Source organism: Scleropages formosus, chromosome 25 (genome assembly GCF_900964775.1).
Source record: "Scleropages formosus chromosome 25, fSclFor1.1, whole genome shotgun sequence".
Taxonomy (NCBI): domain Eukaryota; kingdom Metazoa; phylum Chordata; class Actinopteri; order Osteoglossiformes; family Osteoglossidae; genus Scleropages; species Scleropages formosus.
The window spans coordinates 5,240,777-5,265,055 of NC_041830.1; the positions used below are offsets into that span (position 1 = coordinate 5,240,777).

The 24,279-nt window shown below is 38.1% G+C and overlaps 1 protein-coding gene across 1 annotated transcript; it reads right to left on the bottom strand.

Annotated features, from left to right (window-relative positions):
- Nucleotides 1–1,491: 1,491 nt before the first annotated feature.
- Nucleotides 1,492–23,953, bottom strand: top2a (DNA topoisomerase II alpha). Its single transcript, XM_018741906.2, has 35 exons — nucleotides 23,816–23,953; nucleotides 23,240–23,389; nucleotides 21,070–21,160; nucleotides 20,818–20,881; nucleotides 19,888–20,033; nucleotides 19,531–19,628; nucleotides 17,113–17,325; nucleotides 16,274–16,447; nucleotides 16,021–16,122; nucleotides 15,784–15,921; nucleotides 15,537–15,675; nucleotides 15,228–15,385; nucleotides 14,211–14,336; nucleotides 14,004–14,114; nucleotides 13,256–13,361; nucleotides 12,735–12,844; nucleotides 12,295–12,387; nucleotides 12,087–12,201; nucleotides 11,730–11,851; nucleotides 11,159–11,307; nucleotides 10,094–10,325; nucleotides 9,284–9,418; nucleotides 8,747–8,947; nucleotides 8,278–8,473; nucleotides 8,068–8,159; nucleotides 7,786–7,929; nucleotides 7,412–7,495; nucleotides 7,118–7,303; nucleotides 5,752–5,872; nucleotides 5,432–5,599; nucleotides 5,055–5,166; nucleotides 4,510–4,556; nucleotides 3,570–3,683; nucleotides 2,953–3,209; nucleotides 1,492–2,138 (listed from the first exon to the last, which is right to left on the bottom strand). Exons 1-35 carry the CDS (start codon nucleotides 23,837–23,839, stop codon nucleotides 1,989–1,991), a joined length of 4,668 nt encoding a protein of 1,555 aa, XP_018597422.2. The 5' UTR covers nucleotides 23,840–23,953; the 3' UTR covers nucleotides 1,492–1,988.
- Nucleotides 23,954–24,279: the final 326 nt, after the last annotated feature.

Sequence of the window (24,279 nt, forward strand, 5' to 3'; positions counted from 1 at the left end):
CCAACGACTGCACCGCAAAAGACCCCTCTGTCAAACTCCTGAAGTTTGCAGACGACACCACACTCATCGGCCTCATCCGGGATGGTGACGAGTCTGCTTACAGACAGGAGGTCCAAGAGCTGGCTGTCTGGTGCAGTCATAACAACCTGGAGCTGAACACGCTCAAAACAGTGGAGATGATCGTAGACTTCAGGAGAAACACCTCAGCATTATCCCCACTCACCATCATGAACAGCACTGTGGCAACAGTGGAGTCATTCAGGTTCCTGGGCACTACCATCTCACAGGATCTGAAGTGGGAGCCCCACATAGACTCCATTGTGAAGAAGGCCCAGCAGAGGTTGTACTTCCTTCGCCAGCTGAGGAAGTTCAACCTGCCACAGGAGCTACTGATGCAATTCTACTCCGCAGTCATCGAGTCTGTCCTCTGCACTTCTATAACTGTCTGGTTCGGCTCAGCTACGAAATCAGACATCAGAAGATTACAGCAGATAGTTTGGACTGCTGGAAGAATCATCGGCACATCCCCCCCAGCTCTCCAAGAACTGTACTCGTCCAGAGTCAGTAAAAGGGCTAGCAAAATCATTGTAGACCCCTCACATCCAGGCCACTTCCTCTTCGAGCCTTTGCCATCTGGCCGGCGCTACAGAGCACTGAGCACCAGGACAGCCAGGCACAAGAGAAGTTTCTTTCCTCAGACCATCTACCTCATGAACAGCTAAATCCCCCCTAGAGAGTAAACCAGCGCAATACACAACACTATTTATGTCTATTTATCACATCTTACATTCCCTTGTATTTATATAGAACATACTTGTACATACATATGTCTAGTGACTATTTTTGTATATTGTGTACTTTATATTTTTTATCCTTTATTTACATATTCTATCTTCTCATCTGTGTCTTGTCACTGTCATTCTGTCTGTGCTGTGGAAGTTTCTGTCACCAAGACAAATTCCTTACATGTGTGAACATACTTGGCAATAAAGCTCATTCTGATTCTGTTAGTAAGGGTTAATAATGTGCCAATATGACATTAACATGTTTTACTTTATTAGACAAACATTCATGAAGTTTATACACAGAATGACATAAAAATTAAGGAAAATTCAAAAATAATCCTTATATTTCAAATGCTAATATTTTAAAATAGCAAATTGAATAAAGGTGGAATGCTATTTTGCAATAGTATTTAAAAGTACAAACCTGTACACTTCACCCTACTCTCACACTACCAGTCACATGCAGAATTTCTTGCCTTCAACCATTTGTGTGCTCCTTTGCGCATAGTACAATGTGTACTGGTAACTGTTGTACTACACTGTGCTCAATTAAAAGATTAGTAACTATTAACTCCCATAAAGACAAATAACACCAGAAAGTTCAAGTCTTACAAAAGTGTAAAAACAAATACAGAAATATCAAAACTACTTTAACAAATATAAGAGTGAAATGGGAAAGAAAACAGGAAATATTTACAAGGTGACAGTATAATACATAAGCAGAATTTTTCAACACAGAAACAGCCAAATTATTCTTCAAAGGCATATTAATTTACAAGAGCAAACAATCATACACTTCATGCCTTTGATGTGTACAATGCGATTTCATTCATTCGATGAGCAAGACTCAAATATTGTTGGTTCTTACACCATTATGAACACAAACCGAATTTTATACTTTTGTCTGTGCTCCTAAAAAAGCCAGTAGATACTACTACTGTGAACTGGGTCAAAAAACTACAGCACAGAACAGTTTCTCAAACATTTTCAAAGAAATAAAATTAACCGGTCATTTAGGTGCCTATTTTTAACTATTCAAGCGGCCGAAAACAGTCAGTGACTCCTCTTTGAATAGGATTGTTAAGACTACTTTTTGTGTACCAATTTACTACTTAATACAATTTTACTAATACATTCTATGCAAAAAAAAGATAGTGTGACCGATGAAAACGTGTGAGCAGGGCACTCCTGTTACTGCGCTGTCTAGAAGCCAAAGTCTTCATCTGAATCGGAGTCCACGGCATAGGTGACTGGTTTCCTGCTGCGGCTGGATTTGCTCCTGTGCGCCAGAAGAGCCTCTCCTTCAGTTTCGGAGATGTGGAAACTTTCATCTTCATTGCAGTTTTTGGCTTTCTGTATAAGAGATGACATTCAGAACAATAAACCATCACTATATTAAATGGCAACATGCTTAGTGTCCCTATTTTGAAGGTGCATTCAATATAAAATGATGGCATGCTATAGTTATGAAATTCATTATTTTAGGAGCAAAAAAAAAAAAAAAAAAATCTTTACACAGCAACCAAGAGGTTTATGCAACTATTATCTGTCAAACACATACTTATAAAGATGCATCTTTGATATGTCCCATCACCTCCCTGTATTTTGTCTCACATATTTAATGTCCAATAATGTATTTTACAGAGACAATAAGTCAGTGCTTGACATTTTCTTAGACACATAAAATCATTCCGACACATTTACTGCTGGACAGGCGCCCAGAGAAGGTTAAAAAAAAAAAAAAAAAAAAAAAAAAATTAAAGTCTGTGCAAAATACACCATATGCATATTTGAATCAAAACCATAGTCTTACTAGAAATTCTACAATTTTGCCAAAGCAAAACAGGCTCCATATTCTGCTATTTTGGGCTTTCTACACTGGGACCTTTTCAAAGTATATTTTGTTTATGACCTCACTTTGGTTACAAATTTAATTTCAAATTTATTTTTCTCTAGAAACTGCCCAAATCTGTCAGAAATGAGACATAATAGCCACCATATTTTGCTATTTGCAATCTTTTTCAGATATGTAGCTGTGAATGTTATGTAATCTCAATTTTTAATGCCTTGCTTTAATTTATATTCAGTCATTTTAACTCATTCTCAGTTTCAGGATGGAGGAGTGGTGGGGGGGGTTTAACAAATATTTGTTTTATATTACACTGACTTTGCCTGCCGTGGTCTTGCCCCTAATGCGGGACATGAGGTTATCAGAGCTGCTGTCAGAGTCCTCGCTGTCCAGCGCTGGTTTCCTTTTGCGGCTCACTTGAGGCTTTGACTCTGCCTTCTGTTTCTTGGACATATCTGTGCTCTCAGAGTCACTGGAGAAGACAATGGTAGTTTTCTTGGGTGCTGCTTTAGGGGCAGCTTTTGAAGCTGCTTTGGGCTTTGTCAGGGCATCTAGAATGGATGGCTGCTTTCCATCTGTGGGCAAGAGAAATCCCATTTCAGAATCAGACTACAGTTTCTTCCCTTCTCAAATTTAAGGGTACATTTAACATGACACTTTAAAATGCTAAATGTGACAGGCTACATCACAAAATTATATCAGAAACACAGATACATACATAGAGTTTTAGACTGAAGTTTTTGCTGAAACAAAATAAGCTTAAGTATTTGCTTCTTGCTGAATTTGAATGAATGACAGAATGAATAAAACAGGTAAAGGTGGACACGATAAATTTTATAAAATGACTGGATTGATTTAAAAGAACACTAATTTTGGAGTTCATAGAATAAAATTGAGTGCCATATATTATATGACACACTGGGATGAGAAAGTACCAGCGGGTTTTTTATTCTTTGCTGCTGTTGGCTTCTTTGTTGCTTCCTTCATATCTTTGGACTTGGTTGAAGTCTTGGAAGTCACTTGTCTGGTTGCCTCACTACTGCACTTTGCTGAATGGGAACAAAAATAGAATTAAACGACTAGCAAACAACAATCTAAAAGGCAGCACTTCAAATTCACAAGGTAGAGTCAGTAAGTTATCAGACAGGGCTCAGTGGTAATAAAGGAAGTGGAATATTCACCAATTTATACACAAACCCCTCTTAAGAAGTTCCCCTCAACTAGCAACTTGTATAACTTTGGAAAGCTGGGGCAGTTAGTGGCATAGCAGTTAGAGTTGGTCCCATAGGACTCAAAGGTTTCAGGTTTGAGTCACCTCCAGCTGTAGGATCCTTGAACAAGGTACTTACCCTAAAAATGCTCCAGTAAAATTACTCAGTTATATAAATAGGTAAATAATAAGTAACTTAACACTGTAGGCTGCTTTAGAGGAAAGTGTCAGCTAAATGAATGGATGTAAATGCAGAGAGCCTCCTTTGAAGGCATCACATTATGACATTGCAAAGTGCATCACTAAGGATATATAAGAATATAAAAGTCACTGTGTGAAAGGTATTTAGGGTATGCAGGATATGGCATTATCACTGTTCCAAGTTTTGCAACATACAAGATGATTTTGGCTGATTAACCAAAAGTAGAACTTTTTTGCTTCACTTATATGCCCCACACACACACACACACACACACACACACACACCTTTTAACCTCCCTACACTTTGGAGTGACCTAATCCTTGACACTACAGATAGAGCTGCTACATTGTTACTTGTAGCATACATGTGTCTGTAGCTTACAACCACAGCAGCATCACACGGCACCCAGCCTTTAAACTGAAGGTACCTTGAACTTTTTTTTTAAAAAAAAAAAAAAACCAACCTTTTGTAACTTCATCGGCATTCTGTGGATCGCTCTTCGGAACATTTCTATAAAATTGAGAAAAAAAAAAAAAAAAAAAACTTAAAATCTCATTTTGGATTTTCACTGAATTAGAGTATTAGGCATTCTGATTTATGAAATTTTACTCTTACTTCAAAAAACAATCAACAATTTACACATATAATCCTTTTATTACTTTTAAGAAACACCCATTTCTGGCATATAAACTAAACTGTGAGAAATAAGTCTGGCCATATAAAGCCTGCTGGTAGATCAAAAGCTATGCGTTTCTACAGCAATTTATTACGATAACTCTAAATAATAATAATAAAAAAAAGTTCTCTGAAAGAACATACTGTTAAAATGACCCCCCGTCTGAACAAATTAGTTCAAATGCCCATAGGCCACTGACAGAAATAAGTGAAATAAATGCAAAGTTAAGGAATTAGAAGAACATTAAACCAATCCAGCAAAAGTGCTCACTGAAACATTGCCCAGGCTGGTGAAAAGTGTGTCTGCACACCCGCAACATGTCTGCAACTTACATGGTAACAGGATCATCAGCTGATGAAGAAACTTTCTCATTTTCAGCTTCAGATGCAGATTCAGGATCAATCTCATCCTCACTGCTTGAAAGGCTAAATTTCATGTCGGCAGCTAAAGGAACAAAAGCACTTTATAGACATTTATGTGCATTGTGATAAAATATGGCTCAGGAAAATAACGCCTTCATACTTTATATAGATATTAGTGATTTGTTTGATATTGGATGTTTTATTTTTTTGGCTATTTCTTCCAAACATTACTTAACATTTTTAGTTCTGTTGGTCACTAATTAGTCCCTTAATTTCACGGAACCCCCAGTTGCCACCCAGACATAACTCATACTATAACCGCGAGCATCTTGGAGCTAGAGCCTCACTTTTGGTTTTGCGTGCTAGCTTCTCTCTTGAAGCCAACTTCTCTACTTCTCCAAATTCACAGCCAGAGTTGTCATCATCATCATCGTCATCATCAGACCAGCGGTTCCTCTTGGGCTTTTTTGTTACTGGTTTGAATTGCAGAGTGGTCTGCTTGCCTGTCTTTGTTGCTATAAGGAAAGAAAGATCAGTCTTGTCAAGGTCTATATCATTCACTGGAACTCTCAAATATTAACAAAGGCCTAAAAATATTTAACAAATACTAAAATTAAATGTTGCAGAAAGTTTTAAAAAAGGTCAAATTGTTCTGCTGTAATATTACCTTTGGTGGGTGCTTTTTTTGTTTTCTTGGCCAGTCGAGCTGCCAAACCCAGTTGCTGATTGTCATCGTTGTCCCTACCTTCCTCGTCAAATTCAAGCTTTATCGCACTGTCCTCGTCAGTCTTTACAAAAAGTGGAGGGGGGAATAATAATTAAAAAAGTTAAAATTGAGACCTACAATTAATCATCAGTTCTGGTTCCTCTCCTTATTTCCATTTTACAGTTTAGGTTTGGTCATAATTCCTCTTTTACATTTATTCATTTAGCAGACGCTTTTCTCCAAAGCAACGTACATCTCAGAGAAAATACAGTTTGTGAATTAAGAGAAAGACACAGTTGCATACGGGATTAAGTTAACCTAGTTTGTTTCCACTTTATGCACTGATGGTCACTGAACTAGTAGGTGCATAAAAAGTCAGAATACACAATTCCCGATCACCTTCCTACAAATTAAAAAAAAAAAAAATAAAAAAAAAAAAACCACACAAACATTTACATACAATACAGGTGTAGTGGCTGTGTAAAGGCTTATCCAGGCATGATCAAAAAGTTATGGAGCATAAACATTTACATTTACAGAGATCTTGGGTAAAGTCAGTGTGGAAAAAGTGAGTTTTCAGACCCTTCTTGAATCTGGACAGTGTTTCAGCAGTTGTAAGTGAGAGAGGAAGGGCATTCCACCACAACGGAGCCAGAACTGAGAACCTCTGTGCTTTACTTTTTGTGTGCGGAACCACCAAGCGAGCAGAACAGCAAAGCGGCCTGGTTGGGGTGTAGCGTTTGATCAAGTCTTGTAAATAGCTAGGAGCAGTTCTCTTGATGCATGTGTAGGCAATAACCAGGCTACTGAATTTGATCTGGGCAGCTATAGGAAGCCAGTGCAGAGAAATGAGTAGAGGAGATATGTGGGAACACTTTGGCAAGTCGAACAACTTGTGCAAAATCGCTGGTGGCTCAGAACATCTGGGCTGTGTGATCATGATTAAGCTCATTTTCTGTTAAGTCTGTGTGGACTTTTCACTGGTATCCTGCAGATGCTCCAGTTTTCTCCCATGACCCAAAAACACTTCAGGTAGACTGGTAACTGAATTTCCTGTTGTGGAAATGTGTCTAATTGTTTATGCATGGAGCTAACCCCCAATCCAAGGTGTACTCTACTTAGCCTAGCACACTATGCTTATGGGACAGGCTCTGTACCCCTGCAACCCAGTACTGGACCAGCAGTTATTGATAGTGAGTCTATACTGCCAACACTAAGCACAGGAGTACCTTCTCAGTGCAACATAGCAGCTAGAGTTGCCACCGTCCACTCTAAAACCCAGGTTCAAATTCAATCTCCAGCAGACACCTTTCCCAAATAGTATTACCTTAACTTTCTTGCCCTTCTTAGCTGCGTCAGCCTTCATGGCACTGGTGACACGTGGGATGACACGACGGCCTTGAGGTGTAGGAAGAGTCTCTTCTTTCACTTTAATTGCCTTGGCTTTTCCCGTCTTGCCCTTTGCCTGCTTCACTGGCAAGACTGCATTTTGCCTCTCTTTTTCCTCCACACGCTAATGGAAAAGGAGGTAAATGTTAGGGGCCAAAAGGAAATGTATTAAGCGCTGTGCATCCTTGTTATTAGTACGGTTATGCTTATTTGTTGTCTTTCCCTAACTCACATCAAGTTCTTCAGTAAATGCAGCCAGGTCTTCTTTCCACAGGTCTGACGGACTTTTCTTTTTCAGAGTATTTAGTTCTGTCAGCTATACATGGGGGGAAAGTACTTTAAGAGTTGGGAAGGGCAAACGATCATTGAAATGTAAAACGTTAAGCAGCTACATGAAAAATTTAAAAGATTCAGGTTGTCCATTATTTCCACCTTCCACATGCAATTTTATGAAGATGTACTATAAGTAAATTTAGCACAGGTCTGAAATTCCACAATTCCTTAAAATAAAATGGATATTAGCCATAAACAAAGGGCACACACTGAAAGAATAATACAGGTTGGCAGACACTGTCCATAACTAAAGAAAGGGACATCCAGACAGACCTTGGCATCTCTTTGCTTGCACAATTCCTCCTTCTTCTCCTTGGTCAAGAACCACATGGGCATGCTCAGAAGGTAGTTGTAGTCTGGGCCAGAGGAGTCTTCAACTTTTTCTTCCTCATCCTCTGAAGTCTCTACCTCTGCCAACTGAAGCAGGAGTAACTCTCCTTATTCATTCATCACAGAAAAAAAAAAAGCAATTCCTGGCTAAACTAAATGATCACTTAGTCAAGATTGAAGTTACAGACTTGCAAAAACTGATGAAGAAGATGACTCCATGCTCACCTTCTCCTGGGCTTGTTTCCAGGCCTTAACAGGGTCAGAGTCATAGCCCATCTCCTGGAGCATGCAGATAAGTTCTTTTTTGGGCTTGTTCTCTAAAATATATAAAAACTTATTGTAAAAAATACAATAAAAACTTAAAACCAGATATAACAAAAAAATAAAGCAACTTTAGATCAAGTTTAGTGCAGATGAAAGAATGAAATGACTCACCAATCACCAGTATACCCTGGATCTTCTCCAGAATGAAACGGGCCTGGTTGCTTAGTTTGGCGCTCTCAGCCCCCAGCATTCCCAGAAGCCAGTCCTTGCGCAGTATGTAGTACTTCATCCGTAATTCAAAAAAGTCTTTGAGGATATCCTCCACAGTCTCATACTTCTTTAGGCTGCCCACATGGTCAAACAGCACCTACAGCAAGAAAAGTGGTGCCATTCTCTTACTTATATTTACATACATACTTGCATTTTGAACAAATGTTCTTAAAATACTGTCTGGATTCAGTGCCGTAAAGCATAGACAGACAGATATCTATACCATTAATATATTATTAAGACTGATATTTTGAATGGAAGGATAACTCCACTAATTGTGGATAATAATGGTAGCTAACACAGAGATCACTCCTAAATACTCATTTACTGTACATACAACACCATTTGGGCTACCTAAAAGGGGCTTTACCATGGAATGACAGGTGAGAGGACATTGTAGTTTGAAGACTTTATGCAAACCAGCAGCCTCAGCTTCCCGCAGTTTCTCCTCCGTCATCTTGACTATGAAGCGTACTGTGGTGTCTGTGTGGTACTCCTTGTAGTCAGTGATGAAGGGCGGGACCTTCTCTGTGCCATTCAGCATAACCTCAAGAACATTCTCCTTGTATGTCTAAAGGGCCAAAAGCATAGAAAGTCAGGAAGCTGGTGGTTAAGCACAAGTTTCTTGCTAGGATCCATCAGGTTGGTCATATTAAATTCATCACAGCTTCACAGGAAGGAATGAATGCAAGTAGTAATGAAAATCACCTCTACTAAAATAGTCTTATCAAGCCCCCCCTCAAAAAAAAAAAAAACGTATCACTAGTAGCTTTCTAGTAGAAGAAAGCTAGCTTTCTACATCACTAAGAGGAGGTTTGGAAAAGATACAAAAAAAATTGCTTAACATGAATGAAATGCAGATAAAACAGGGAACACGTACATAAGTTTCAAAGTTGCAAATACTAACCTGGGTCCAGGTCTTCACGGGCAGTTCAGAGATCTCAATGGTGGTTGAGTCAAGGATTGCTACTTCTCCACTGATCATATACTGGTTGGTCACCATCTCCTCTATGGTTCCCTTGAAATCCTTGTAGTTTGGAAGCTACAAGATTGAAAATTTTTGAAAATTGTTGTATTCAGTCTATCAAGATTTTAATGAGTCTTAGAAGATAAACTGAAGAAAATTCTCTTTTCTTCATGAAGAAATGCAATTCAAAATTTGCTTGCCTGTCAGGCTACGATATCAAGTACTAAATTAAATTTTTAGTGGTTAAAATAAACTCAAGTATTCTTTTTCACCTTACAATTAGCATTTGTGATGAAATATACATAATACAACTATATAATTGCACTATAAATTGGTATTGTGCAACTATCAAATAATTTTTTCCCAATACAAGTTTTGGACTAAACAATATGATTTTACAGACCAAATAGAATAGAATAGACTGCTATTAGTCCAAAAGATTTTAACAGCTTTAATTACAGTTGAAACCACTGCAGAACCATCATGATCAAATCATAAATGAAAATAAAACCAGTTGAGGCTACCCATGCAGCAGCTCTGAGTCTGAGGTTTAAAAAAAAAAAAAAAAAACCCTCTTTAGAACCCAAGAAGCTATTAAACTTGAAAAATATTTCAAATTACAAGCATCTGTAAAAGTTTTGCAATTGTCACAGATTTTTTTTAATTAAATTTTCAGACTCTGGACAGTTAATTCAGTTTCCTATTGCATTAAATAGTTCCAACATTAATACAAAAAAATAAATCTCTCACCATGGGAAGTGGGTCTTCTCCATTCAGCATGCGATGTATATTACTAACAATTTCACGCACATCATAGTTGGGTATGCGGCTTGACCAGCCTGTGCCAATCCCATCAGCACCATTGACCAGCACCATAGGCAGAATGGGTATGTACCACTCCGGCTCCACACGAAGGTTATCATCAAAGTTGTATTTGAGCAGATTGTCATCCGTAGCAGGGAAGAGCAGACGAGCCAGTGGGCTACAAAAACAGATTAGATGACAGTTTAGGATTCAATACTGTGCTGCTACCAACACAAACACCCTAGCACATTACTAAGCATACATTTAAAATTTTGAACTTTTTAATAAAGCACCCTTCTCAAAATGACAACATACATGGTTGAGAAAGTGATAAAACAAGGCAAAGGGAGGCAGCTGCTAATGAACAATACCACCTGGCAACTGAGGAAAATAAACTAAACATTAGCCTCAAATAGAAAACATGTGTCCAAAGGGGGTGCTAACACCACCGGACAAGAATCCTTTTTTATGCTTGTATTACCCAAGTTCTGCACAATGTGGTGCCCTTGTCAATATAGAAGATATTCCAGAAAGTTATTCCTATAGGCTACATTGTAACATTTCTCATTGTCAATTTCAGGCAGTGTGAGTTTTGTAAATCAAAGTTTAAATTTTTAAAAGATTTGAATATTTGAAAAACTGCATGCACACTCAAATCCCAACAAATGTTTGTATTTCTTCTTAGATATATGCTTAAAATTTAAAACAACTGCTCTGAAACTTTCAACATCTATATGGCAATATTTAGCAGAAGGTTTAAAATTCAGTCTAAGGCAAACTCTTCTTCAAGCATTTTCGCCAACAAAGAATGTTAACATGTGGCCATCTACTGGCAGTTCTATAAATCGCATCCTAAATTAGAAAAATTTGAACTCACTGCCAACCACTCATCAACAATCACAAGTTGGAAACCAAATCCGAACACCTCTCCACGCACCATGAAACTGCACTGACCCAAACTAACTGCAGTTAGTCCCACTACTATGAGGAAGACAGACATAACCGACTTACCTCAACATTGTGAAAATGTATCGAGGGCTGGCAGAATCTTTTCCACCATGCAGCCTGGTGCCAAACTGACCCAAAGGCTGTAGGAGGTTGAGGTTATTACTTCCTACGAAATTCTGTGCCAGGCCAATGATTGTCATCATCAGTGACATCTGCCAAACAAAAACAAAAGCTGAAGTTTACAAACACTATTACTTTCAAATATTAACCAGTTATGACGAACATTATAGCAATCAAGCCTTTTAGAAGGTAAGAATGAAAATTTGTAATCAAAAACCACAAAGCAGTCAAGTGAGGCAGTTGGTAGTGTAGTGGTTAATGCTACTGCCTTTGGATTCAAAGGCTGCAGGTTCAGATTCAAGGTAGCTTTGAGCAAGGTACTTTTTTTGCGCCAATAATAATAATAATAATAATAAAAAAATTACCCAGCTGTATAAATGGATAAGTAATTGTAAATACGATTGTAAGTTGATGCAGAAAAAATTGTTGGGCAAAATTAATAATTGTAATGTAAATGAACTGGGACTAACATGCATCCACAGAACCAACTCCTTCGACTTCACTTTGCTCTCACCTCTCCATGGTGGTAAGCAGACATCTCTGCGACAGAACCTGCCAACTGGGCCACTTTGACCTCCCTCTTGTCATTCCTCTTGAAGCAACAGAAAAGGACCTTCCTCTGGCCAGGCTTCAGACCTTCCATACATCAGCAGTCAGGACCATGTACAGAGGGGAAAAATGTATAATTCAGTAAATGGAACAAGTTGTCCAGTTCACCCTGTTGGTAAGCCACATTTGTGAGGACTACATTTATGTGCTAAATTTGTTAATGTTTTGGGGACAGCTTGCAAAACCTTTCTATAACCTCCCACCAGAAGAACTGCCTTAGAATGAAAATAACAGATACTTGCAAGGCTTCACTTGAACTCACCATCGACCAGACATGGGAGAGACCTTTCATTGTCTGAGTTTGAGTAGAGCACGAGTTCTTTGTTGATGAAATCATTGTAAGACAAGAACTTTGTGGTTTGACCATACAGGTAATCCTATGGAGAAGGGAGTATAAGTTTAGCACAGAGCAACAGTAGCCAACAGCAGCCAACCACAGCTATTACGGTGATGTACTCGAGTTTACGAACCTCAGGCAGATTGTGCTCTCGGCGCTGACGCCTGTTGATCATGAAGTTGGTCAGCCAGTTCTTACGTTCCTCAATCTTCTTCTTACTAAAGGCCTAGAGGGAAAACCAGAGAAGAAATTAAGCAAAAAGAGTAATTTCTGGGATGTAAAAATGTGGCACCATTCTCTTAACAAGCATGCCTCATTCGAAACGCTTGTATCTTTCAACACCCTTTAGCATAAAGCCACACAAAAACTCACACCTTGCTTTTAATTTTTGAATGCAGAGGGGTAAAACATTAATCCAGAGCTGGAGTACTCCTAGTGAGATTAACACATTACGATTTATTTCCATATACCCTAGAGAAGTACAAATTTAAATTTAAGATTAGGCTAAAAATTTAAAACCCCAGTCACTGATGACAACACATCTGGTTCAATGAGTGTATGCTGAGGCCTCACCAGGGTAATTGCCTCATCATCCTCAGGCCCAGCATATTTGAAAGGGATGCGATGCCTCTCCATGTCAGAGAAGTACTCTTTCGCTTCCTTTGCTGTGCTGGTACCCAGACCTGTAGAGACAAAAATGAAGACTGAGCAACACAAAACCATCTCAAAGGTCAGAAGTCTACAGTCTTCAAAGCTCCATTTACAACTGCAGAATTTCAGTTCTGTAAAAAAGCTGTGTAACATATGTAATAATACCCCCAAGTTTTTTTTTGGGGGGGAGGGAACAATTGGTAAAGTAGAACATAAAGATGTACATTGCCATCTTTCAGGTCCAGGACTGATCTAGGTCTTATTGTTCACCCCATTATCCACACATTCAATGTCACCATGTCAGGTAAGCCACCACCAAAAAGGAAGTGAAACATGCTCCAGCATGTGTTGTAGTAAAGTGATTAACATATTGCCAGTGACCACGTTAAAAATAAGGTGCTTACTTGGCTCCCTGTACTACCACACGGAGTTTTATGACAAACCTTTGTAGTACTTGACTCTCCATGACTTGTAGTTTGAGGTTCTGTCTTTCCAGTCATTGAACTCTGGTATGCTATAAAAGGACAGCTCATCCTTCTTGTTTGAAACCTGAAACAAAAGTTGTAAGGATTGGGACCAGCTGAAAACAGTGTAACAGTAATATGGAGTTTTAATCACGCTCCTATCAAAAGGAAGCACATATTTTTCATAGTCTTAGACCTTTACATATTCAAAACAATCTATTCCACAAACGAGAGCCTGAAATTATAAACGCCGGGCTTTGTAACCCAAACTGCTCGAAGTACATAGTTTTAGCTTTAATGTTATTTTGTTGAACCCGCAAAAGTCAAAGAGGAAAGCACATGCACTAAGCTCCAAGGCAATCGATGGAATCTAGCACAGATATCATAGCAGTGCATCAAAGTACTTAACCAGTTACAACCATGACCTCTTGGGGGTGGGGGGGGGGAACGATCAAGAGAGATCAAAGTTTTCCCAATTAATAGTAATTTTAAAATGTTCTATACCTTACTCAATTAAATGTGTTGTTGTTTATGATGTTTCCAGGGTATTAAATGCCACAAATGAGCACATAAAATTTAAAGTTGTTACTTCTATGCAATATTATTAAACTTAAATGTTATTTCTTCTCTTTTCAAATGATGGGACAGTCCCTATCACAGTAAATCTGTCATTTAACATTCTGATGAAAGTTTAATATCTACAGTATTACACTACATTAATAAATACCTTAATTATAGGCGTAATGAACTCCTCCAGGAAGTTGTGCCGCAGCAGAGAGGGCCAGTTATGATGGATAAAATTGATGAGAAGTCCCTTAATATGAGACCCGTCTTGATCCTAGACATCAAATTGCAAAAGAAGTCCTTAAAAATCTTCTGCCTAAATTACATGTGACATACAAGACTTTAAACAGAAAACATTTTTGCTGCTGACCTGATCTGTCATGATCATAAGTTTTCCGTAGCGCAGGGATTTGAGGGATTCAGGATCACTGTAGTTCTTCTTGTATTGCAAACCCAAGATCTTGATAATATTGTTGATCTCTGCATTTTCCATGATCTGCAGTAACAATAGTAAATAAATTACCTGATTTGTGCACCTTTCAGAATGTTCTTTTGAATATTTTTCTGTGCAATTACAAATATTAAACAGAAGAACACCCAGAAAAAGCAGAAGAAGAATCTCACATTCTAAAGTCACCTGTATTCTAAACCATATAGTTCATACAATGTAAAACTCAATTAAGGACAGTAAGAAAGATTAATAGAAGGAGCAGCACAAACTTAAAATGAAAACTGGTTAAACAAATATTGCCAATTTGTTCACTCCATTTTGAATGTCTGAATACCAATTGGGGCGGCTGGTAACATCATGTTTGGAGCTGCTGCCTTTGGACACAAAGATTGCAGGGTCTAATCACACTTCCAGCTGTAGAACCTCTCATTGTACATACTCTCAAATTGCCACGGTAAAATTTCCTAGCAGTATAAATGGGTAAGTAAGTACCTAAACACTGTAAGTCATCTAAAACAAACTGATATAATTTATTATTGCCAGCAATTAATTTAAAGTAAAAAAACATAAATTAACACCTTTCTTTCTGCTTTTAGAACTTAATTTGCAATTCTAGAAATGTTTTAGTCAATTTAGAAATAACTTCATTAGATATATAAACCAATTTTAATAGACAAATTACATCCAGACAATGCTGTTGGTAAAAGGCATTAAATTTACCAGCTTATGAGGAAAATTTAACCACATTGTTAAGCAGTATTAAAACTTCCAGTAGTATATACTGCAGTTTGTTGTGTCATAATTTGTGTTGCCAACACTTGCAATGACTTTCTAACTGCATGTTGTGGAGAAGACCCTGGGAACAAAACATTTGGTTTTTATTGGGGGAAAAAAAAAAAAAAAAAAAAAAAAGTGGTTTAGTAAAGAAGGACCCACCTGCTTGTGAGAGGCTTCCCGAACATTGAGCATTTTACCACGCAAAGGGAAGACCCCATAGCGGTCACGCCCCACCACACCCAGTCCTGATACAGCCAGTGTCTTGGCTGAGTCTCCTTCTGTAAGAATCAGGGTGCAGCTGACAGAGTTTTTACCACCTAGGAAGAAAGTGGAAGGCAAATGGTTATATCTCAAACAGCATGAGGAAGTTTTTTTTTTTTTATTAAAGAGCACTAAAAGCTTATTTTTGGGGGGCTTCAAAGTGCATTATGTACCATCTTTTGCTACACTGCACACTTAACTTCTTACCAGCATCATTAGCATCATCCAGTTTTGGCACCCCCTTGATCTTGGTGTGCTTGACAGCAGAGCATTTCTTGTTGAGCTGAGTTTGGGCCTTGAACTTCACCCAATTCATGATACTCTCCACAATCCCACAGTTGGTGGCCTGAGAGACAGGAGATTGCCAGTCAGTGCAATCCAGGTTTAAACTGATGCTGTGATAAACAAGATTAATTTGAGCATGCCTCTGTAGACCACTGTTCAGGGAACTTACACTTTTAATGAACTTCTCACTGAGCACACAGGTGGAGCCAAAACTCTTTTGCTGAAGGGTCATGTTCTCCTTGGTCTGAGAGTCAAAGGTGGGGTTCTCAATCAAGCAGTTCACGAAAAGCCACATGTGGTTCTTCACCTAGAATCCAACACATAAGTGTCACATCAGAAGGGGGGGGGGGGGGGGAACCATTGTTCACATACCAAAAAAGGCATATAGCTTAGGAGGTAAATATACCTGGAAAGGCTTTACAGCCACACCAGCCTTGTTCTTTTTCTTCACCACTTCAATAAGCTTGGAAACAACCTGGTCTGCCACATAGTCTGTGTGCCGTCCACCCTGATGAAAGAGAAAGCAACATGCAGGCACTGAATTTTTACATACTAAGAGAACTTATGTCTGGGACCAAGATGTTTAATTCTGAAAGAAGGCATCCTTGCTAAGAACTGGCATGTAAGGAGTCAGACGCAGTAGTTATTTAAGAGGGTACCTTGGTAGTGGCAATGCTGTTGACAAAGCTGACTTGCTGGAAGCCTTTTTCACTCATGGTTAGGCACACTTCCCAGCGCTCATTCACTACGTCATGTACCACAGTCAGCGGGGAACCCAGCTCATCCACTTTGTCCTTCAGGTACAAATCTACATAGCTACGGAAGCCGTTGACCTACAGACAAAAGATACATCTGAGTCTGAACCCTTTGCATGAGCCCAAATGTCATTAATTTACAGGCTTGACAAACATCAACAGAGATCACACTCATGACTGTTGCCAGTAATTACTAGCAGCAAGTAGTGGTGGTCAGAGCCATCAAGTTGTAATAAGAGGACCCAGGTTGAAGTCCCTAATGCAGCTGTAGCACCTTTGAACAAAGTACTTATAATGAATTGTTCCAGTAAATTACTGTGCCGAAAAATGAATTAAGTACATCAGTTTAGGATGTTTTGGAGAAAAGTCTCAGCAACATAAAAAAAGCCATCTGCAGAGAGAGATAGAAAGTGATCCTTTATTGATCCCAGCTGAAAATTAAAGGTGCCTGGTATAACTGAAATACTTGGATATTGACACAAATTGTTTCCAAATTGAAACATTAAGGTTTTCCCCCCTCAAGTGTCCAAAATTGACAAATTTACTTGATTTTCCCGCCCAGGAACATAAATATGCACAAATGTGTGTATGTTAACATATGATAAAGCATTTATTATACAAGTACGTACTTATGCCTGTGTAATGGAATGAGTTAGCCCTAATTTTAGGGAACTTCACCAGAAGCAGAAGTTTTAGGTGCGCAACTATAGAATGACTACAGAGTGATGCATAACTGTACTCACAGGCAACTTTTTTCCATTGAGGAAGACCCGGACTCCTTTGGTAGATCCAGCAATGTCATAGGCTCTTCGGGTCATCAAGGCCACTGTGTCCTTGTCAAGTGACTGCATCTTAAATTTGGACAGGTCTGGCTGGAAGGTGATGCAGGTGAATTCTTCACCATCAAAAGGTTTAATCTTGGAATCACCTGCCCGGCCCATGTTGTCATACCAAGTCTGCATTACACAAAACAGGGTAAAAATGCAAAATGTGTTAAAATTGGAAAAGCCAACAAAACAGTGAAACAGAATTAAATGTAACTACAGGTGGTTCCCATTCTGTGAAACCGATCGTAAGTTGAAAATGCTTTTAATACACACTTCTGCATGACAGACTGGGAGATGCAGGCTGCTGCCCAGAATCACAAAACAGAATAGCACCACATATCGGTTGCCCGGGGGAGGGGGAATCTAAACTCAAAATTCGAAGTACGATTTCTACTGAATGTCTATCACCAGCTCACCACCGTAAAGCAAAAAGATCGCAAATCGAGGAGCACCTGTACTGTGTAATAAAGATTTGAGTTCTTATAAAGACCTTGGGGGGGGGGGGGGGGGGGGGGGGGGGGGGAACACCTCATCACTTATGTATTAAATTTAAAAAGTAATCAACAATTCTGTTTTTCTTATATCAGAGAGCTTAACAGTCTACTTGAGCTTGTGCATACACTGAAATTATCTGTTATGGCTAGTTTGCAAGTGGTGGGGCAACAAGAAAGCAAATTATATATGAAGAATTGTTTAAGACAATGTGAGGCTTGTTACGCTTAAATTTATCACTTCCATAATGTGTTAAACTAGTTTACTTAGTGCCTTAATGTATATGTTTAATGGCATCTTTTGACAAGCCTGAAGATGTATTCAGCTAAAAAGTACATGGTAGAAACCACATTTAATGTATTAACTAATGACTTGCTATATCTTTTATTCTAAGAGGTTAAAATGATTTGGAAGCCAATAAATTTGACAATTATTTAATGCTCTTAACCCCTCTCTGCTGAGCTTTTCATACAATTAGTCCATAATTTGTGAAGAATTTGGACAAAACATTAGTTTGTTGTTCAAGTTCATTCATCCAAAAAGAGGGTCAGGGATCTTAATAAATTATATATTCAAAATTCTATACTTGTGTAATGTGTGCCAGCAAAAAATGTGGTATTGAACAAATAACTTGAAGAATTGCCTGTCTGCATGTATAAGTCTTGCTCTGCTTGTGAAATATACTTTTGGTTACTGAGTTGTATGTCAATTAAGGGAAAAGAATCTGCTAAACAAATAAATGTAAACAACAACAACCCAGAATGCTTCACAGGGTAGGAAGCAACAGAGGGGGACTTTTGGCACAGACTCTTTTTTCTCCCTTTTGAATAGATCGCAAAGACCAAGGCAAAAGACAACCTGCCCTCTGATGACCCAGGACACCTAGTCCACAGGCCTTGGTGTTCCGAGTTTCTTGTTGTAAGTATTTATATTTATTCATTTAGCAGATGCTTTTGTCCAATGTGACAAATATCTGGGCAAATAAAGCTCAATGAAACATAGCAGCACAGAACTAGAACAGGGTGTTGGTGCTCACCTGCAGCTCCTCAATCTCTGCTTTAATCCATCAATACCCATATAAGCACAATAACAAATAAAAACATAAGTGTTATGTTTTTAATTTTCTTATAAGTAGCATATTATCTACAATGAACTAAGAAGAAGGCAGAGGTTCATCTATACTTGTTTACGTGCATGCACAGAGAATATGTCTTTACCTTCTATTTGTTTTTCACCGTCTCCATTCTTTTGAAAAATCTTAACGCTTACTTTTGAAAGACTTACTACAATCATATAGTGACATTTGTTGTAGCAGGCAGGTGATTTTTCATATTGATCAACCAGCCTAAAAGCTTTTCAGAAATAGTTCATTGTTCAAAAGTTTGTAATTCAGAGAATACCTATAACTTGCATGAACATAATAAACCAAATCAGTCACAGAATTCTGTGCACTGTACCACTTCAAGTTTGCCTTAAGACTTTAGTTTTTCATAGGGCGCATTACTACAACTGACATACCGAAGAGAAACCATGCAAAGTGCTCAACATCACAAAAGTGTGCCCTTTGAACTGAAAAGTCAATTCTTGTAAGCCGTTTCTCATGAGATCAGATGGCACGATGTAGAATTTTTCTAATAATTATTGCAGTTGCTTTCCAGTCAGTTTTTGTAATCGAGGGACCTTGAGGGAAGCCTGTACTACAGACATTTTTGCTTCACATACTGCTAGAACTTATTTTGGGCCCTGTACCTATATAGGTTGTATTGCACCTTTAAGACAAAAATTGAGAATGGAAAAATGTAAATTTATCTGATCATTCCAGTATCTTGTGAAAGACCCCACCTGCTTGAAAGACTTCTTTGAATCCCGGCATGATGTCTCCACAGTGAATTTGGTACTGAAGATGTTGCACAGCTTGGCACCATACCCATTACGACCACCTGGAGAAAAAAAAAAAAAAAAAATCTTTTAGGAATTTTCAATATCTTTCTCAGACAAAGAATTTTAAGCACTTAAGGCCCACACCTGAAGCCCAAATTAATTTACACGCAAGTAACAGTATTTTACAGTTGAACTGTCAAAATGTCAGCTCAAGATATTGCTAAAGCTACCTAAAAATTGTAATCATGCACCTCAAGATTTTTTTATTTTTAAAAACCAAACATACATCAGTGTATGAAAACAGTTTGCTACCCTTACCAGTGACTTTCTTCTGGTCGTCATCGTAATTACTGGATGTGAGGAGCTGCCCAAAGATGAGAGCTGGCACATATACCTTCTCCACTTTGTGCTCTACAACTGGAATGCCCTTTCCGTTATTCCACACGCTGATGATGTTGTTCTCACTAAATATAAAGAAAACATCATTAATGATCATTGTCTAAAAATAGCACGGCAGCAGCAAGCTCTCTAGTCCACAAGCCAATTTGTGTCTCTGCCACAAACTTTATTCCTGAACGTCCTAAATAACATAAATGCGAATGGAGGGAATTTTTTTTTTTTTTTTTTTTTTTAAATATTATATATAAAATAAGCCACACAGATTTGTTGAATAAGACAATCAAATCTGGTTTTGCACAATGCCTGCCAATATTCTTGGCAAAACACAACCAACTGCAGTTAAATGACATGTTCAGACATTGATTTTGAATTATTAGTTGTGGTTTCCCCATTATCTGAATTTGGCCCCAATTAATTAATGGTGAAAAGATGAGTAAAAAAAATACATTTTAATATCCAATAAACTGTCATTTTTTTTTAAAAAATAAACTCACAAGTGTCTCACTGAACAGATTTAAATTTTCAACCAATGCTTTCATTCAGAGCTTGCCTGTTTGTTTACCCTTTTCTAAGAAGTAATAAAATGTTTTACATTCTAAACTGGCTTCTAGATCCACTACAGACTTTTAGGCTGCATGTGAACAATCAGTTAACGTGAACTAACTTGTAAGATACAAACACAGAAAATTTAGATCCATAAAAATGGCAACTACTATAGCTTGGAAAGCGCACAATTTTTTTTTTTTTTAGAACAATTCACATTCAAAAGATATGTATACAAAAGGAACATTACAAAAATTAAACATGTCTTTACCTGTAAGCACAAACAGCATTAAGACAGATACTTACGGATCAATGTTGACCTTGATACAGGACATGTTCTTGTCACGCTGCTTGTTATCTGCAGCATTAACTGCACAATGGAATTTACAGAGGGGGAAAAACAAATTACTAATCACTTACATGTAACAAGTGTCCGACATATGAATTGAAGTAAAAACTGAATTTATTCCTGAGGAAAACCCAGTGACCTTCTCCATTAGGTCATACCAAATAGTGTTTTGCCCAATTAATAAGAACAAATGCCAGCTAGTTACTCACCAAGTATTTCATCAAAGATTTTGTAAAGTCCAGGGACAAAGGTCACATCTCTGCAGTTCATCCCAATGTCTTCATCAAACACCCACATTTGCTATTTAAAAAAAAAAAAAAAAAATGAAAAAAAATTAGCAATCCCTCACCAATGGGAACCACACTTTATAAATCATTGGTTGGGAAAGTAAAGTAGTTTATTTTCAGAAATATCTGCCACAAAAAACAAAAGGCTTAAAAATCAAAGGCCTACTGTTTCTCATTTTCAGTCTATTTTGAAGAACATGGAATCCCACCCCTTCCTCAAAATTACTGAATCCCTCTCATCAGTCAAGGAACATTTCAACAGTCCTTCAGGTGACTGCTTCAGTTTTTGCAATGATTATCCATCTATTTCCCACCAATCTCATCGGTAAAGGCATCTAAATGTGCTCCAGTGAAATGATAAACTGTGCATTAATAGTTGCATTTCTGCATCTAGTGCCTTTTGTATGTTTTGAATACACTTTGCAGACCAGCACATCCGAGCCTGTTCCTCGCCATCTCCAGGTCTATTACCAACAAGATGGATGAGATCAGTGGACTGGGCGAGGGACTCCGGGAAGAGCAGAGGACTGTGCGTCTATGTGAACAACAGTTGGTGCAGTAGGCTATACATTACCCCACAAGCTGAGGCTATATAGGCATTAGAAAATAACTAGGTAAAAGGACTCCAAAGTTGCAATCTAATTATTCATTTATTAACTGATTTGTTAATTTATTTCTTTATCTGAAGTGTTCTTTTTCTGCTGCTGTTCTGAGGGATGTCATACAAACTTCATTGCATTTCATAAAATGACGACAAAGCCATCTCATAAATCACAAGTGAAATACCAGATTCAAATACTATCAATTCATTTATTGCATGCTTTTATCCAAGGAAACTTGTAATATTATGCTTACAACTGTTTACCCATTTTAGAGTTGGTTAATTTTTACTTTAGGAATTCAGACCAAGAATCTTACTCAAGGTTGGCTTCAAACCTGGGTTTTTGAGTGCAAGGCACTGGCTCTAAGCACTTCATATCTGGCTCGCTAGTAACTGAATCGATCAAGCTAATGCAGATATTTTTGTTTTGCAGTAGCTATTAGTCTCAATCAGTGATTGAGAATTGCTGCAAAAAAGCTGAGAAGATGCAGTAGGTGACTTCTTGCACAAACTTTTTAATGAAATGCTTTATGGAAATTAACAAGTTAAAGGTATATGTTTATATACATCTTTAAAAAAAAAAAAAAAAAAAAAAAGACTAGTAGGAAGGCGAGTTGGAATTGTGGATATTCGGATAAAGTTTCATGCAGCTACTCGTCAAGAACATTGGTTCATATGGTGGAAAGAACAAACTGCACTTAAAAATCACACACCCGCATCTATGTCTCTCCTTCTCCTAATGTAATGATCACATTCTATTTTCTATGAGATGTACGACACTTTGGAGAAAATCATCTGATAATATTTACATTTATTCACTTAGACGCTTTTGTCTGAAGCAGCTTCCAATGAACTCTATGTAGTGTTATGAGCCCACACACCTTATTCACCAAGGTGACTTACACTGCTAGATACACTACTTACACTGGGTCACTCATCCATACATCGGTGGAAAGCACACACTGTCACTCACATGGGTGAACCTGAACAGCATGTCTTTGGAGTGTGGGAGGAAACCAGAGCACCCAAAGACTTACACTGCTAGATACACTACTTACAATGGGTCACTCATCCATACATTAGTGAAACAAACACACACTCTCTCTATCACTCACACATTATGCGGGAACCTGAACAGCATGTCTTTAGAGTGTGGGAGGAAACCAGAGCACCCAAAGACTTACACTGCTAGATACACTACTTACAATGGGTCACTCATCCATACATCAGTGAAACACACACTCTCTCTCTGTCACTCACACATTATGGGGGAACCTGACCAGCATATCTTTGGACTGTGGGAGGAAACCGGAGAACCCGGTTAGTAAATAAATAAATGTAAATATAATCTTCCAAAGACCGTGCTCAAACATTACACTGGAATTCTATGCATATATGTATTATTTCTCTCTGGAATCAATGTTAATATTACTTTGGGGGGGAGAGTGAGAGGGAATGGCAGCCAGAAGGACACACAATCACACTACCCACCTGAGTGAGGGGCTCCACAGAACCTATGTAGGTATCAGGGCGAAGCAGAATGTGCTCCAGTTGAGTCTTCTTCTGGTAGATTCTCTCGACTGACAGACGTTTGTCATCCTTCTTGTTCTTCACCTTGCTCACATTACTATCGAACAAAGACTGGGAAGAAGTAAGAGGACAGCAGCCGTTACTATCATGCTCTCTCTCATGAGTCATTGTCTGGTCAAGAGTCGATATTCAATAACTGAATCTGAAAAAAAAAATTCCACGAAATTAAAGAAACCTCGGAGTTACCTCCTACTAGACATTTTTGATTATAACCAGGAAGTCAATATTCAACTTCAAGTTTGTACATTTGTTTACTGTTTCGGGTAGGAATTCATTTTTTTCTTTCTTTGGCCAAAAAACACTGTTCAAAAATAAAAAAAAATGCGCAAAAAAAAAAAAAAAAGGTGAAAATGTGGACACGTGACGGAAACAAAACATGTACAGCACTGACGTACATTTCTTTATGAATGGATTTTATATTATAGGTGCCCATTTTCACTGGTAAACTTTAGGATTCATTACAAATTGTTACATTACCTTCAAAGGGCCCTCAGATGCCATTTTCCGTACAAACAGTAAGCAAAAAAATACAACCGTTTCGTATTTAAAACTTCTTAAAGGAGGAAAAAAATATCAATTCCTTAACACAACACCAGCTTCAAACTGGACTCAAAGTCAAAGGCTTCCAACTGACAACACCGCTATTCCTCATTTAAAATTCGAAAACTGTTACGTTTTGAAGCGCCAAACGGTTGACCTATGAGGTAGCGAGAGAGGTGGGCTCAAATTTTAAATAGCCAATTGGTGACTACCGGAAATACTCGTGAAAAAGTTAAGCTACGGAACGTCGATGTGGTCAAATGCTTCTAGTAACCGCGTGATTTTTTTGGGTCCACAGCACTTTCGAGAAAGGGACAGTTATTTACTGTTTTTTGTTTAATATAGTGTACAAACAAAAAATAACAAACATGTAAGATCAAAAGGATTCAATTTTTGTAAAT